This window comes from Blennius ocellaris (genome assembly GCF_963422515.1).
Source record: "Blennius ocellaris genome assembly, chromosome: 3".
Lineage (NCBI taxonomy): Eukaryota > Metazoa > Chordata > Actinopteri > Blenniiformes > Blenniidae > Blennius > Blennius ocellaris.
Window position 1 is genome coordinate 26,635,474 of NC_137652.1, and position 15,209 is coordinate 26,650,682.

General features: G+C 43.2%; 1 protein-coding gene across 1 annotated transcript; it reads left to right on the forward strand.

Moving 5' to 3' along the window:
• The first annotated feature begins 292 nt into the window (after positions 1 to 292).
• LOC308148979 (stromal membrane-associated protein 1-like) lies at positions 293 to 8,500 on the forward strand. The gene is made up of 10 exons (XM_080520580.1): positions 293 to 549; positions 981 to 1,114; positions 2,521 to 2,606; positions 2,696 to 2,771; positions 2,868 to 2,930; positions 3,032 to 3,107; positions 5,320 to 5,447; positions 6,410 to 6,614; positions 6,765 to 7,102; positions 7,836 to 8,500. Exons 1-10 carry the CDS (start codon positions 432 to 434, stop codon positions 7,971 to 7,973), a joined length of 1,362 nt encoding a protein of 453 aa, XP_080376706.1. The 5' UTR covers positions 293 to 431; the 3' UTR covers positions 7,974 to 8,500.
• The last annotated feature ends 6,709 nt before the right edge of the window (positions 8,501 to 15,209 follow it).

The following is a 15,209-nucleotide window of genomic DNA, read 5'->3' on the forward strand; positions in this document are numbered from 1 at the left end:
TAGAATAGAATAGTACTTATTTTATTAATCCCAGGGGGAATTCAAGAGGACTGTTTTGGTCACTAATTACAAAGAAAACAAAAACAGGATGAATAATCACATTAGACCTCTTACGCCCTTGCTTGTTGTGATTTGTGTGAAACTTTTATGAATGATTTTTAATTTTTTTTATATTTGTAATGTAAAACTTCATTATTCAGAAACGCCGTGCGTCATGTGTCGTCACGGCGCTCGTCCAATCAGGAGCGGGCGCCGCGTCACCGCTCACATTCCTGTGGGCGGAGAGCGGATTCCGGTTCCGGGTGTTTTCAGATCCTACTCGGAGGCGTTCAGACCTTCGATTATGAGATTTTATTGGAAAGTTCTCCCAAAAGACGACTGATCAGCACCGACTTCATTCAATCGACACGAGTCCAAAGCAAGCCGCGACCATGACGACCCGCTCGGAGAGGGAGAAGGCCCAGAAGCTGAACGAGCAGCACCAGGCCATCCTGTCTAAAATGCTGAGGGAGGACGACAACAAGTACTGCGCCGACTGTGAGGCGAAAGGTGCGGCTCCTGCCCCCCCTCCCCCTCGTCCGAACAATGCTCCCCTCCGCCGCTCACAGTTTATCAGCTTGTGCCTCAAACCGCCGAGCTGAGGAAGCCCCGCGGCGGTTAGCTCGGCTAATGCTAGTTAGCTCGTGGTCAGCTGACTCCTTCTTCTTCCTCGCGAGCTGCACTAAGTGGCTAGCGGCGAGCTAACTTCTCTAAATCTATATAAGCTCCCCCTCCGTCATCCTTCCTCACGGCTGCAACGATGGCGGCTCTTACGAGCTTTAAACAACCCCCCCCCCCCCCCCCCCCCCACACACACACACACACACACACACACACACACACACACCACCCAACCCGAGGCTCACTTCCCTGTCAGGTCGTTGTGTGAAGTATGCAAATCTGTTTTCCTCATCCGTCTCCTGGTTTTCTGTCACCAACAGGTCCCAGATGGGCTTCCTGGAATCTGGGGGTGTTTATCTGCATCCGATGCGCCGGGATCCACAGGAATCTGGGGGTACACATATCCAGAGTGAAGTCTGTCAACCTGGACCAGTGGACCTCCGAACAAATCCAGGTACTCCCTCTTATAGAAAATCACATGTACACCTTGTCATCCAGGCCCGTTAAAGCTATGTCCCAATAAGTGAGTTGAGAAATGAGTTTCCCGAAAGCTAAATTTTTATTTCCAGTTCAAAAAACATGCACTGGGGGTCCTTGAGCGAGACCCTTGCCCCCCCCCCATATTTGAAAACCCGACACGTTCATGCAGAGTTTCAACTCTGCTGTGATTGAAAATGATCTTTTCTACTCCCTAAAGCAGGAGTGTCAAAACACATTTTAGGTCAGCGGTGACATTAATTTCATCTTGAGTGGGCCGAAATGGTAAAATGGTGCTATAATAATATTTACATTGGAAATTTAACATTTTTGTTTCCTGTGGCGCAATTACTACTCAAAATGTGTACTATCTCAGCATAAAACCAATTTTAATGAAACCTTCTGGTGCAAAATACAGTGAAATGTCCCAAAGAACTGTTGGCACATTTTATTTTGAGGACAAACCCCCCCAGCATGGCTTTGAGGCTCATGCTAGTTTGATATCTTTCATGGCAGCATCACCGATACCTGAGCTCCTGTTTCAGTGCCGTGTTTGCTACTCTTAAGATATTTTAAAAAAAATCAATGTTTTCTGTGAAATTGTTACCATTTGCTGGGTGGCTTGGCCGGATTGGAGCCCCTTGTGGGCCGGCTGTATGTTTGACACCCCTCCTTCTTCTCCATTATTTCCCCTGGACAGTACATCATCCAGGCTGTGTTTATCTCACCTGAAAGCTTTCTAATGATCAGTTTTTAACCTGCAAATTACTCTCGAGGTAAACATGGACGCCGTAATAACAGCTGGGAAACACTTTAATGGAGGTCCACCAAACACCCAGCAGGTTACTACTCCACTTCTGTCTGTATCACATCAACTGGACTTTAATAATCGCTGCCTCCATAACTTAAAACTGCTGCATGTCAGGTGAGTTTCCACAAGAAATTGCAAGTGTGAATGCTGAATGCAGCTGATCTCCTTTGACGTCGGCGTCTCCATGGCTCTATCTGTGGCGTCTCCTAACAACCTATTCCTGAACGTTCCGCACGTTAATAATTCTAATAATAGTACAATTAAACGGACGCCTAATCGTTTTGCCTTGCAGACAGGCACAAGAATTCTGAAAAATGCAGATGTGTAGAAAATGATATAAAAACACAATGCACTCAAATTTGGGTGGAATATGAAATGCAGATTAGAAAATAAAACACTTTAGGAGGATGTGATTCCTGATTAAAAAAAGGTTTTAAGTTGCAACTTGAAACTGATAAGAAATTATCGTCAGCATGTGATGTGCACACTGATCATAGTGACTGAAAGCAGTGAAGTGATGCCATTAATACGTTGTGATCACGATGTCGGTGTTTATCTCTCCCCCCTCTCAGAGTATACAGGATATGGGAAACACCAGGGCCAGGCAGCTTTATGAGGCCAACCTTCCAGACAGCTTCAGAAGACCTCAGACAGACCAGTATCCTTCCCAGGAGTCCCCCTGTCTGCTTTCATTGGTGCCTTTCTTCCGTTTTTGCCCATTTTGCTTTTCCTGAGCTGTGTCCTCAGAGCGGTGGAGTTCTTCATCAGGGATAAATACGAGAAGAAGAAATACTACAACAAGAACGTGACCAACGGGAGCAGTGTGCGTGTCCGGCACATTTCAACTATTTACATGAGCTGAACGCAGCGGCTCTTTCATCTTTTTTCCCTTTTGGCTCACTTTGTTGTATCTCCACAGCCCAAAGATAGCAAGAAAGAGCGGGAGCCGGACAGAGGGAGCAAGGTGTCCTCTTACACCAAGGTACCTCTCTCACATTCATCCATTCATTCATAAAACGATCGCACATAACCTGGCCGGGAAGCTTCCTGATCAATGCTGTTTGTTGTGATAATTGACTCCAGAGTGAAGAGTCGAAGCCGGTTCCTAAAATCAGCCCTGCGAAGGCTTCAGAACCGTCTGTGAACCTACTAGGCCTTGGTGAGTGTCGAGCTGTCGGTTCACCACCTCTCACACAGACTTGCGTATTAACCCTTTGTCAGAAACCTATTTAAGCACTCTTGAGAGTGAGAGAATGTTTTTGAAGGTACTAATAATGCACGTTAGCCCTTAAATCAACTTCATAGCCTGAAATATTTACTTATTATTTAAAAAGTTGAGGATGGTGCAGTGTGTTTATCTCAGAGTGCTAAAGAACAACCAGCTGTTTGCATAATGTCTCACTATTATGACTTATTAGACATATTTAGGTATCACACATAAGTAAATCAATGATTCGTAATGGTATTTAACTGTATTGTATGTTTTAATGCAGGTAAGAGAACCTAAAAAAAGCCGAACTCCCATGTGATAACAGTCAAAAGCAGAAATTGTGTGTTTTCCTCCACGAAGGCTCAAAACCACAATGCAGAATAACTGATTCCTGATAATCGGTCTGTGAAAAACAGTTTCCACCTTGAGCCGAGTCACTGTTGATTCAGCGTGTATTGATCAAACAGTGGAGGGAGAGAAAGCCTGACCTTTGTCAGCTTGGTGGATGTAACCACTGCAGTGCCACATGAAACACAGGTTATGTAATGTCAGTGCTCGTCTGATTCCTCTCTCCAACTGTGTTCAAGTCGATTCCATTCATCTCTACGTTAGCAGCTGGCTGACTCAACCGAACGCCACGTTTGCCTTAACTGGTTCCACCATTTGTGGTTTGAGCGCGGCTCTTTTAACCCTTTAAAGCCCCGCTCCTCGGTTCTGTGAAGCTTTGACTCGTCACTGATCACAAGCTCCCTCCTCCCGTCTGTACCGAGGATCGCCGGGTGTTTTCCTGAATGTAAAGTCCGTTGTTATATAAGCAGTGTCATGTGTTGAATTGTTGGCGCTGTTGTTCATCGTTCCAACAGTTTGATCCTGGGTTTGTGCAACTGGGTGAATTTAGTAGCTGTGGGCACATTTGGTATGAATTAAGAAAGGAGGCTGTTCCTCTATAGAATTCAGCGGCTGATGTCATCGTGGCTCCGTTACTTTCTTCTGGGGTTTTTTTTAGAGCGCTTTTCATATGAAAACCTCAGTTAGTGAAACTGAGGAAGTAAAAAAAACCTGTAACTTCCTGTTTGTTTTTTGTTTTTTTGAGAAGTGACAAACTTAGATTTTGAAGAGTTTCTGTGGATTTGAAACACCAGCCGTGTTGAAAAGAGCTTATTCTTTGTAAAGTATTGAGGGTGAGTGCTCCTTTATTCTTAAGTTGCTGCACCATAGTGCACTCCCATTTATTGGACTTTTATTCCTGACGAAAGCTTCTTTTTTCCAGTACCGTTTAATGGAGCGAATTAGATAAACGTGATTTACATGTAATAATTGATGTTGAATATTGAGATAACTATGGTTTGGATGTGAGTCGATGAGGTTAAGGTGTTGGATTCCCTCCTGTGGAGTTTCGATGAACTGAAGCCCAATTTATTGCAGTTCAGTTTGAACGGTTCTCTTTCGACCAATCAGACGCTCTGATTTCTTCCTTTCTTCCAGTCAGAAGTAGAATCTATATTTTGTTTTGTTGTATTTCTGTAGAACCTGATCCTGAATCCTGATTTTTCTCATGGTTTTTCCCGTCTTATAACTTGTAATACAGTGACGTCACATCAGTATCCAGTCTGTGAAGCCCGGCTTGTTTCGTTACTTGATTACTTTAAGTTACTTGATCGCACTTAAACAGGTTTTGATTCCAAATACATCGACGCAGAAGAACAGAAGTTGCTTTGAGTATCGAGGCTTTAAGTAGATTGGTTTCTGTGAATGAATGGTTGTTTTGTAGATGTTCGTCATGTTTAATGCCGTGGGATTATGCCTCACTTAAAGATCTGTTTGTTTGTGTACTTTGCTCCCGTCTTAATATGTGCAGTCAATAGTATCATTTAGTTTATTAGAGTTTTATTGTAGCGGCATTTAGTATTTATTTATTTATTATAATTTTATGGCTGTTGAATCTAAAAAGACTGAAACTCATAAATGTTTTGTATTGAGCGAACTGTGCTCACTGTGACGGGACTTTTTTCCACCTCGGGAGGAACCGCAGTTAAATAAGTAAACACGCTCCTGCGTGAGGGTTTAATTTATGCACGTTGCGTAATAATGGCGATGAAGCCGTGTCAGGTGTACGCCTCTGTCCCACTTCTCAAACCAGTTTTTCTTCCTCTTGCCACAGACGCACCAGCAGCTGCATCAGCGAACAATGGAAGCACGAGCACAAGCCAGAGCAGCGACCTGGATATATTCGGCCCCATGGTCTCCAACCCGCTCCCTGCTTCCTCATCCACACCTCAGTTTTCTCAGGTACAAACAAAACCAAAAACAAACCAACAGATCTGAAGAAGCTGTTGAGCGAGGCGACGCGGTAACTGAAGAACATCAATATCCCACAAGACATGGAGCTCAGAAGGAAAGGAAACGAGGCAGATGATCATGAAAATGGATTCTACTTATGTAGCACTTTTTTTCCACTGCTTCAGCAACTCCCGAAGAGCTTTACGTTATTAGTCACTACAGCCTCGGGCCGTACCAGTTATTTACAGGCTACAACAGAGACTAAATGAAACCGCTTTTGTTTTGTTTGTTTTTTAAATTCACAAATGAATGAAACAGACGAGTTATTCGGGTTGGAAACGGCTCCTGGTCGTTTTACCTCCCAGGTCACAGTGATGCACAAGCGGGAAGGTTCTAATTATCATTCGTTTCATTTGTGAAGTCAGCACCGCTCACAAGGAAGTAAGATATTATCTGCGACTCACCTCATCAGACATTAAACTGGGGGTATTGAACATGAGGCCTGTGGGACAAAACATGTAAGAGGCTCTAATCCGGCCAAACCACCAAGCAAACGGCAAATATATAATTTAATAAAACACGAAGAAACACAACACAGGCTGAGATGAAAGCTCGTTACCTCATTGCCGTCAAACCAGCCACAAAACCCTGCTCAGGCTGAGTTTGTAAAAACAGCCAGAATGCAACAGCTCTTATTAAAAGTGGATTTACGTTGAGATTGTAGCAATTGTTTAGTTTTGTGAAAATATAGACATTTTTACGTCACATATAGGCTGTGTCACGACAAAGATAAACCTTTTAACTTGACTTGGCACTATTTTCCTGGTGTCCTGTGTGAAACCTCAAACTGAAATGGCTTTGTCGGGTTGAAGACCATTGAATAGTAAGTGTGGGGTAGAAGGAGGAGTTGGAAGGTTCCACCAAAGGGTTCACGCTCGTCTTTGACCCGGGGTTCTCTTGGCTCCCTGCAGGTGAGCTCCAGTACCTCGGCCAGCACCCCGCCACAAGCCGCCGCCGCCGCAGGAGCCAGCTCAGGATCGGCACAGGCGGACCTCAACCTGTTCAGCGACGGCAGTAGCGCCGCTAAAGGTGACGACGCAGCCAAGAAGCCGCTGTCCAAGGACTCCATTCTGTCACTGTATGGGACCAACAGCATGTCCCAGCAGCCCCCTGCTGGTGAGGACCCCTCACCACTCCAACACTGCAGTTGTGGCGGTATTACTAAACTGGAATACGCAGGAAACGCTAATCTTTACACGCTTGTCTCCTCCTCCTCCTCCTCCTCCTCCTCCTCCTCCTCCTCCTCCTCCTCCTCCTCCTCCTCAGCCGGCATGTTCATGGGTGCGTCTCAGATGCAGTTTCCCGTCCAGGCCGCCGCTGGCTACCAGGCCTTCCCTGGCATGGGCGCGGCCATGCCGCCCACCACCGTCATGGGGGCCATGATGGCTCAGAGCGGCGCCGCCATGATGGGGCCCAGTCCGGGGATGATGGTCGGCATGACGATGCCCAACGGCTTCATGGGTAACGCGCCCGCCGCCGGCATGATGGGCATGGCCCCGAGGATGATGGGGCCGCAGGGCGGAGCGATGCCGGCGGGCATGGTGCCCGCTCAGGGCATGTACGCCCTCCAGCCGGGGCAGCAGGCGCAGTGGAACATGGGCCAGGTGAGATTCTGACTTTTCTCAGTGGTTTCCTCTCCCCACCAGGGGGCAGTACAGGCGTGGCTTTAACTAGATTTTATCAGACTACTCAATGATGTGAAATTAAAGGATATTTCTATAAACATGTATGGTTTATATGTAATATAAAAATATGTAAATGAAAGAATTCAAATGTTTCACAAACTTGACACCTTAAAGTGTCGAACTTCATCTTGTGATGCAGAAATTTCTACTCAATGTTTACTCAGATGCCTCCTCTGTCGTTATTTAACGAGATAATACGTCTTTATAACCAATTTCTGAAAATGTCTTATTTTGCCTAAAATAGTCTCTCTTTATCGATTGATAGTATTTCTCTGGAATGAAATAATGATAATATAATGGCTTTCTTTAAACAATAAATCAGCAGTGGACGATAAACTAAACTGGTTTAACAAATTAAGAAATGTCTTTACGACGTCTCGACAGAGATAAATCGTGTATTCATCATTCCAAAAAGGAAAAAAACTCTACAAAGGGGATTAATTCAACTGTGGTTTTATTAATGCATTTAAAAATATATATATATATATATATAGATATATATATATATATATATATATATATATATATAAAGGAGCTGCTGGGTGCCTAAAACAAAATAAGTGTATGATGAAGAAACTGCAGAGAAAAACGAGTTGTGTGTTCCAACCAGTACCTCAGTTTCTCCGAGGTTAATTCTGTGAAACCTCCCCAGGTGAACCAGCAGATGTCGGGCTTGGCCCTGAACGGGGCGGGGGGGCAGATGGCCTTCGGTCAGCCTCCCTCGGCCATGGGGGGGTGGGCCGCCTCCGCCGGATCCGGTCAGACTTTGAGCACACAGCTATGGAAGTGAGCCTTCGCGTGGGGCCGGCGGTCGGGCAGGCGGGGGCGGAGTAAGAGCGCAGCTCGCAGGAAGTGCTCTCCTGCGTCTGGCTATGAACTGATGCCCACTTCCTTCACCCTCCAGCCTTCAGAACATGGAAAATGTATCGCTCTTCTTTTTCTCTTCCCCCTCTCCCTATCTGTCTCTCTTTCTCTCTATTGTGTGAGTGAATTGGGAGTTTACGCAGGATTACAGCCTGGCAGTTTCTGCCTGTCGTAAAGGTTTTTGGATCATAACTTTTTATTTTCCTTTTTTGGAAGAAGAAAAAAATAATATTACATACGCAGTCCCACCATCGACATATCAGAAAAGCTGCAGGACCAGTTACACGAGCTTTTATTGTATCACTGTATCATTATAAGATTATAGAACATTTAAATAAATAGTATTTAAAGGGAGAAGCGACGACTATCGAGTCCACACTGCTCCTGAATGTACAGCGCTGTATAACCTTCTTTTAAAGTACTTGTGGTTCCCCTATAAAATTAAAGTGAGAATAAAATAATTCACTTTGATGTGTCTCGTATGATTCAAGTTTGACAGGATTTTAACTGAGCTCATTTAACTTGTTTGTAATTTTGTTTTTTTGTTTTTTTGAACCCACAAGCATCATTATGAACGTTTGTATGCAATTTAGATGTTTCCTTTTGATCATTCCATCATTTTGGCCAGAAAACCCGCAGATGTTTTATAAAAGTTTTAAAAAAAAAGTTAGAAACTTGAGTTGCTTTCTCATAAGTCCAAACTTATTGAACATTATTGGAGTTTTACCTCGGAAGGCAATATGTGAGCAATTTATGGCTTGAAATGACAGTTTTTTGGGTTTTTTTTTTTTTTTAGCAGTGTACATGAATGCCATGCAGGGACATGAAGGGCTCAAGGCAGTGAATCAAAGTGAGGGAGGGAGAGGAGCAGAGTGACAGGTAAGCGAGAGCAGTAGCGGACTTTGCCGTCCACCGGCTCAGCTACGTCTTGTGACTCCGCCCCCCTTCCTGCGCAGACGGCTGTCGACTCCTGCAGTTAAAACCAACATCTTGGCTCGGACACAAACTTTCTCTTTTATTATTGAAAAGGTTCATAGATGCGTATTTCTGAAAACCAATAAGCTGTGGCGTTGAAAAGGTGAAATGCAGCCTAGTAGTGGACAGCTTTGAGTGATGCGTTCAGGTGCATCACGTAAACCCGCCCACTGACATGTTGACGAGCTGGGCGGGCCTCCCCCATTTGTGGAAAACCAACAAGGTGCGCCACTGCCCACAACATTAAGAACAGATGTTTGACATCAAGGGAAGGAAACAATACTTTATTAGTTTGATGCGTTTTTCCCCTTTTTTGGTTTCAAAATGATTTTCCTCTTTGTACCACCAGGGGGAGCTCTCCAACCACAACAGTTTTGAAGGAGTCGTCACCTGGAAATCCCATGTTTCCCTAGTTAAAGCTTCTATATTGACGTTTTTGTTTGGGCTCTTTGTTCAAACCAGAATCTCTCACAATTAATTTTTGTGGTATGAAAAAGTCGAACAATGAATTGTACCATGCTTTACATACTTCCTGCAGAATGAAGTGCTTATTCTCAGAATTGACATTTTACACATGCTTAACTAATCTTTACAAACATCTGCGCTCCAGTGATCATTTCTCTTGACGTGTGAAACGTTGAGAAGTCAAAGCATTTCTCAGTGAAACTGTTTTTCCGGAGCACTAATTGATCTGAATACTTTTCACATTCAGCTGAGTGAAGTGTGTAAGTGTGTCATCATTTAGTGAGGAATGTCCTTCTGTCATGTCTGACAGCAGATTTTAAAACTCGACAATAGAAAACGACGTGTCATGTTTGACCTAAACCAGAGGCGTCGCCCTCGTTTTAGTCCAGGTTCCACGTACAGCCCAATTTTGTACGTGAAATAGAGCCGTCATTACTTTTAAAAGTAAACTTTCAAGTTTTTCTCTAGTATACAGGATTAAAATGTACAATTACTACTAAAGAATTACTACAATATCAACATATAGCCAACTCTAATAAAAACTTCACAATGAAATGTCCAACAAACCGCTTGTCCTCAACGCAATGGGTTGAAGAATAAAGGTGTTAATTGGGTCCCCCCCCCCATCATTTAATAAAATACAAAGTTAATTCCAACCCAAACAGTGCTTATTCTCTGTAGAGTTAGTTTTTGAAGGCGTACCTCTCACTGTTGTCATTTAAAGATGTCCATAAGGCTGGAAACGCCACATGGCATCCCCTGGGCCATAACTCAGCACTACGACACACACAGGCAGCCTCTTGCATATACCTTATAATCCTAAATTGTTTATTTTTTTATTATTATTTTTTTTTTAAATCTGCATAGCAACGTACAAACACAAAACGCCTCTGATGGTGTAAAACTGTCTGAATGAGTCCGCTCCCATCAGGCATCGTTGCAAGATGCTTCCTTGATGGCACATTAAGCAGGACTGTGTTAATCGCCAACATGTGGAGGAGAAGCCGAGGCGGCCGACTCGTCTCTGCCAGCAACGAGAAACTATTCCAAACGTGATGAACGGCTGTTGGAAGCACCAGCGTCTGCGTCGCTCCAGAGCTTGGATCTCGTTCAGATGTGGAGGATGAACCTCTAGAGCAGTGTTTTTCAACCTTTTTTGAGCCAAGGCACACTTTTTTCTTTGGAAAAATATGGAGGCACAGCACCACCCGAAAATGTTAAAATTTTAAACTCTGTAGCCTCTATTAGCAATATAAAGTCATTATCATCAATGCTTTATCAACAGGAATCAAATAAATACAGAAAAAAGTATTTCCCAATTTCTTTTTTTAATTTTTACTCCCTCAGTGTGAAACCTGGACCTGATGGATGAAGAACTGAGATCCTGGTTCACATTCTTCCTTTTCAAAAACTTCTCCATCACTGTCACTGACACAGTACTTTGATACAAGATGGGAGCAGCCACAGGTGGCGGTGATAAACAAGACTGACGTCTGTTAAATTTCGATTTCAACGGCAACGTTCTGTGCTGCCATCTATTGGCGAAGAGTATTAATACATGATTACTCTGCAACACAAATGTTTTTTTAGAAAAAAAATGTGAAATTGGATAATTTCCCCCGGTACACCTGACTATATCTCGCGGAAACACCAGTGTGCTGCGACACAGTGGTTGAAAAACACTGTCCTAGAGAAACACATCAGGGGTGGGGGGATGGATGTGTTTAACAGCCATACCACAGCAAGAGTCACATCACATTTGAAACACACACAACACGGCCACTCCCCCGGGTCAAAATGTGTATAAATGTGAATCATGAAGCAGAGGGAAGCTGAAAATATCTCCCAAAGGCATCAAATTACAAATGACACATTCCCATGTTGTCAAACAAAATTGGGTTTTATTTACATGCTTGAGTAACAGAAAACAAACAACAGGCTCCCAGAAAATGGCGTCTCTGGTTCACCATCGTGAAGCTCTTCTCTTCTTCTGTTGTTTTGCTTTCTTCTCTTGTCTTCTGGTCACAAACTTCTTTCCTTGCCCCAAATCTGAAACACAAAATGTGTTTTGTGTTAAACAATGCTGGTTAAACAGCCTATCAACCAAGGTTAGTGCAGCTCTCCAATTAACTGGATATAAAATAAAGCCCATCCAACCGATCCAGTCACTTTTCAATGATGAATAACAGCTTGTCTTGTCATTGAGGTGCTTACTTGGATTATTGTTGGGCTGGTTCTTTTCCGTCGGGTTGGAGGAGCAGTCAGAAGTGGTGACCTTTGTCTCCTCTTTAGTAGGTTGTGGTGATCTTTAATAAGCAAGAAGGAAAATTGTTAGTTTCAGTTCAGTTAGTCTTTTTTCTTAAAATACTAAAACTCCTCAGAGCGGTAGAGTTTGGACAAATACCTGTTGACAGAGGCTGAAGGTTGTTGTGAGACTTGTTGTGCCGGGGCCTGGTCCTTCTTGTTCAGGTCAGACTGACTGTATTTGGACCAATATTTGCATCCGGGCCAGGTGATGCTGGCAAGAAGTGGCTCAATATAGTCAAATTCAAAAGAGCTGCAGCTGTCGCACTCCTCCAGGGGTTTGCTGTAAGATTCCACATTGTAAGATTAACAATCATTACACTGAACAGCTTGCAAAAGCACAATGATGTTGAATATTTGTAACACTTAGCAGCTATTTCATTGGTCTGTTTGTTAAAAAAGACTCAAAATCATCAGAGATAAAGTTTGGACAAATACCTGTTGACAGTCTGTGCAATGTCCAACTCCTCCAGGTGCTTTTCATCGTTTGAAATCTTTTCTTCAGTGAAGGTGATGCTGGAGAAAAGAGGCTGAACATAGTCATATTCGTAAGAGCTGCAATTGTTGCACTCCACCACCTGGTTGCTGTTGGACCTGGTGATGCTAGCAAGAAGTGGCTCAATGTATTCATCCTCCTCAGAGCTGCAATCATCAGAAAGATAAACATTACAGGTCATTACACTCAACAGCTTGCAAAAGCACAATGATGTTAAATATGTGTGACACTTAGCATCCAACTCATCATTGGGTCTGTTTTAAAAGACCAAATCATCAGAAAAAGGGAGTTGTGACAAATACCTGTTGACAGTCTCTACAATGTCCAACTCCTCCAGGTGCTTTTCGTCATTTGAAGTCTTTTCTTCAGTGAAGGTGATGCTGGAGAAAAGAGGCTGAATATATTCCTCTTCCTCAGAGCTGCAATCGTCACACTCCACCACATGGTTGCTGTAAGAGTTCACAGTGGAAGATTAACAATCATTACACTGAACAGCTTGCAAAAGCACAATTATGTTAAATACGTGTAACATTGAGCAGTTATTTCATTTGGTGGTGTGTTTAAAAAGACTCAAAATCATCAGAGATAAAGTTTGGACAAAATACCTGTTGACAATCTCTGCATGGTCCAACTCCTCCAGGTGCTCTTCATTGGTTGGAGTCTTTTCTTCACTGAAGGTGATACTGGAGAAAAGAGGCTGAATATACTCATATTCGTAAGAGCTGCAATTCTCGTACTCCACCACCTGGTTGCTGTTGGACCTGGTGATGCTGGCAAGCAGTGGCTCAATATATTCATCCTCCTCAGAGCTGCAATCATCAGATAGATAAACATTACAGGTCATTACACTCAACAGCTTGTAAAAGCACAATGATGTTGAATATTTGTCACACTAAGCAGCTACTGTATTGGTCTGTTTGTTTTAAAAGACCAAATCATCAGAGAAAGGAAGTTTTGACAAATACCTGTTGGCAGACTCTGCAAGGTCCAACTCCTCCAGGTGCTTTTCGTTGGTTGAAGACTTTTCTTCAGTGAAGGTGATGCTGGAGAAAAGTGGCTGAATATATTCCTCTTCATCAGAGCTGCAATCATCACACTCCACCACGTGTTTGCTGCAAGAGTTCACAGTGGAAGATGAACAATCATTACACTCAACAGCTTGCAAAAGCACAATTATGTTAAATATGTTTAACATTGAGCAGCTATTTCATTGGTTTGCTTGTTTGTTTGTTTGTTTGTTTAAAAGACACAAAATCATCAGAGAGAGAAAGTTGTGACAAATACCTGTTGACAGTCTCTGAATGGTCCAACTCCTCCAGGTGGTTTTCCTCGTTTAAAGTCTTTTCGTCACTGAAGGTGATGCTGGCGAAAAGCGGTTGAATATATTCATCTTCCTCAGAGCTGCAACCGTCACACTCCACCATGTGTTTGCTGCAAGAGTTCACAATGGAAGATAAACAATCATTACACAGCTTGCAAAAGCACAATGATGTTGAACATTTGTAAAACTTAGCATCTATTGTATTGGTCTGTTTGTTTAAAAGACTCAAAATCATCAGAGAGAGGAGGTGAGGACAAATACCTGTTGACAGACTCTGCAAGGTCCAACTCCTCCAGGTGGTTTTCTTCAGGTGAAGCCTTCACTTCTGGAAAGAAATCTTCTTGCACCGAGGGAAACTCATGGCTTGTTCTTTCCTTGCCATTTTCCACCTCTTCATGCAGGTCCTTCAGCTCTTTTTCCAGAGCACTGATTTTCTCCTGCTCGTCATTCAGATTTTTCAAGAAAATCGCTGCAACTCCCATCACCTCCGCCGCGAGGGTCTGTCTGTTTATAGTGGGAGCGCCACTAATGTACTGTAAAACACAATCAAAGACCATCATTAGACCTGCTCAATTTAATTTTAACCTCAGTTACCGTAGAAAACGTTATTATGGTCTTCAATCTTCCTCTCATTTCATTTACATCCAAAATTACGTGGTTCTACTAGAATTACTTGTATTTATCAACAACTTACATTCAAAATCTGAACCACTCCGTGAAGCACACCCCCCTCTCCGGTCTCCATCTCTGGAAGCTGTGGTGGGACCGTCAAGTTGCTCATCGTGTTGTCACGACAATCTGCAGCAAATATTTAGAATAAAATATTGTAAATTTTTCACACAAAATTGACAATTGGTAAGGTCACCAAATGTACTTTTTTGCATTCAACTCACAGTTTTGAAGGAAATAGAGAATGTTGTCTGAAATCAAATCCTTGAGAAGAATCTCGCAGTGGATGAAGTCTTTCAGAGAATCGCTGTCGCGTGTGTCACAATCGCTGGAGGGTGAAGAACTGGAAATCGAACTGGAACCTGGAGAGAAACAAGTGACTGCCAACGCTGAACGAAGCTGATCCGGACTGAAAGGAAAAGGCCAAATGGATTCTATTTATCTGCTGACTGTCCTTTGATGTATCATAAATGGCTCTTTAAAAAACTGGAGAAGATCAAAGTGATAAAAGGTCCTTTGATATCCTCCACAAGGCTCCTCCCCCACGAGGCCCCGCCCCTTGAGGCCCTCAAAGGACACATCAAAGGACAGACAGCAGATAAAAAGAACTCATTTGGCCTTTTCCTTTCAGTCCGGATCAGCTTCGTTCAGCGTTGGCAGTCACTTGTTTCTCTCCAGGTTCCAGTTCGATTTCCAGTTCTTCACCCTCCAGCGATTGTGACACACGCGACAGCGATTCTCTGAAAGACTTCATCAACTGCGAGATTCTTCTCAAGGATTTGATTTCAGACAACATTCTCTATTTCCTTCAAAACTGTGAGTTGAATGCAAAAAAGTACATTTGGTGACCTTACCAATTGTCAATTTTGTGTGAAAAATTTACAATATTTTATTCTAAATATTTGCTACAGATTGTCGTGACAACACGATGA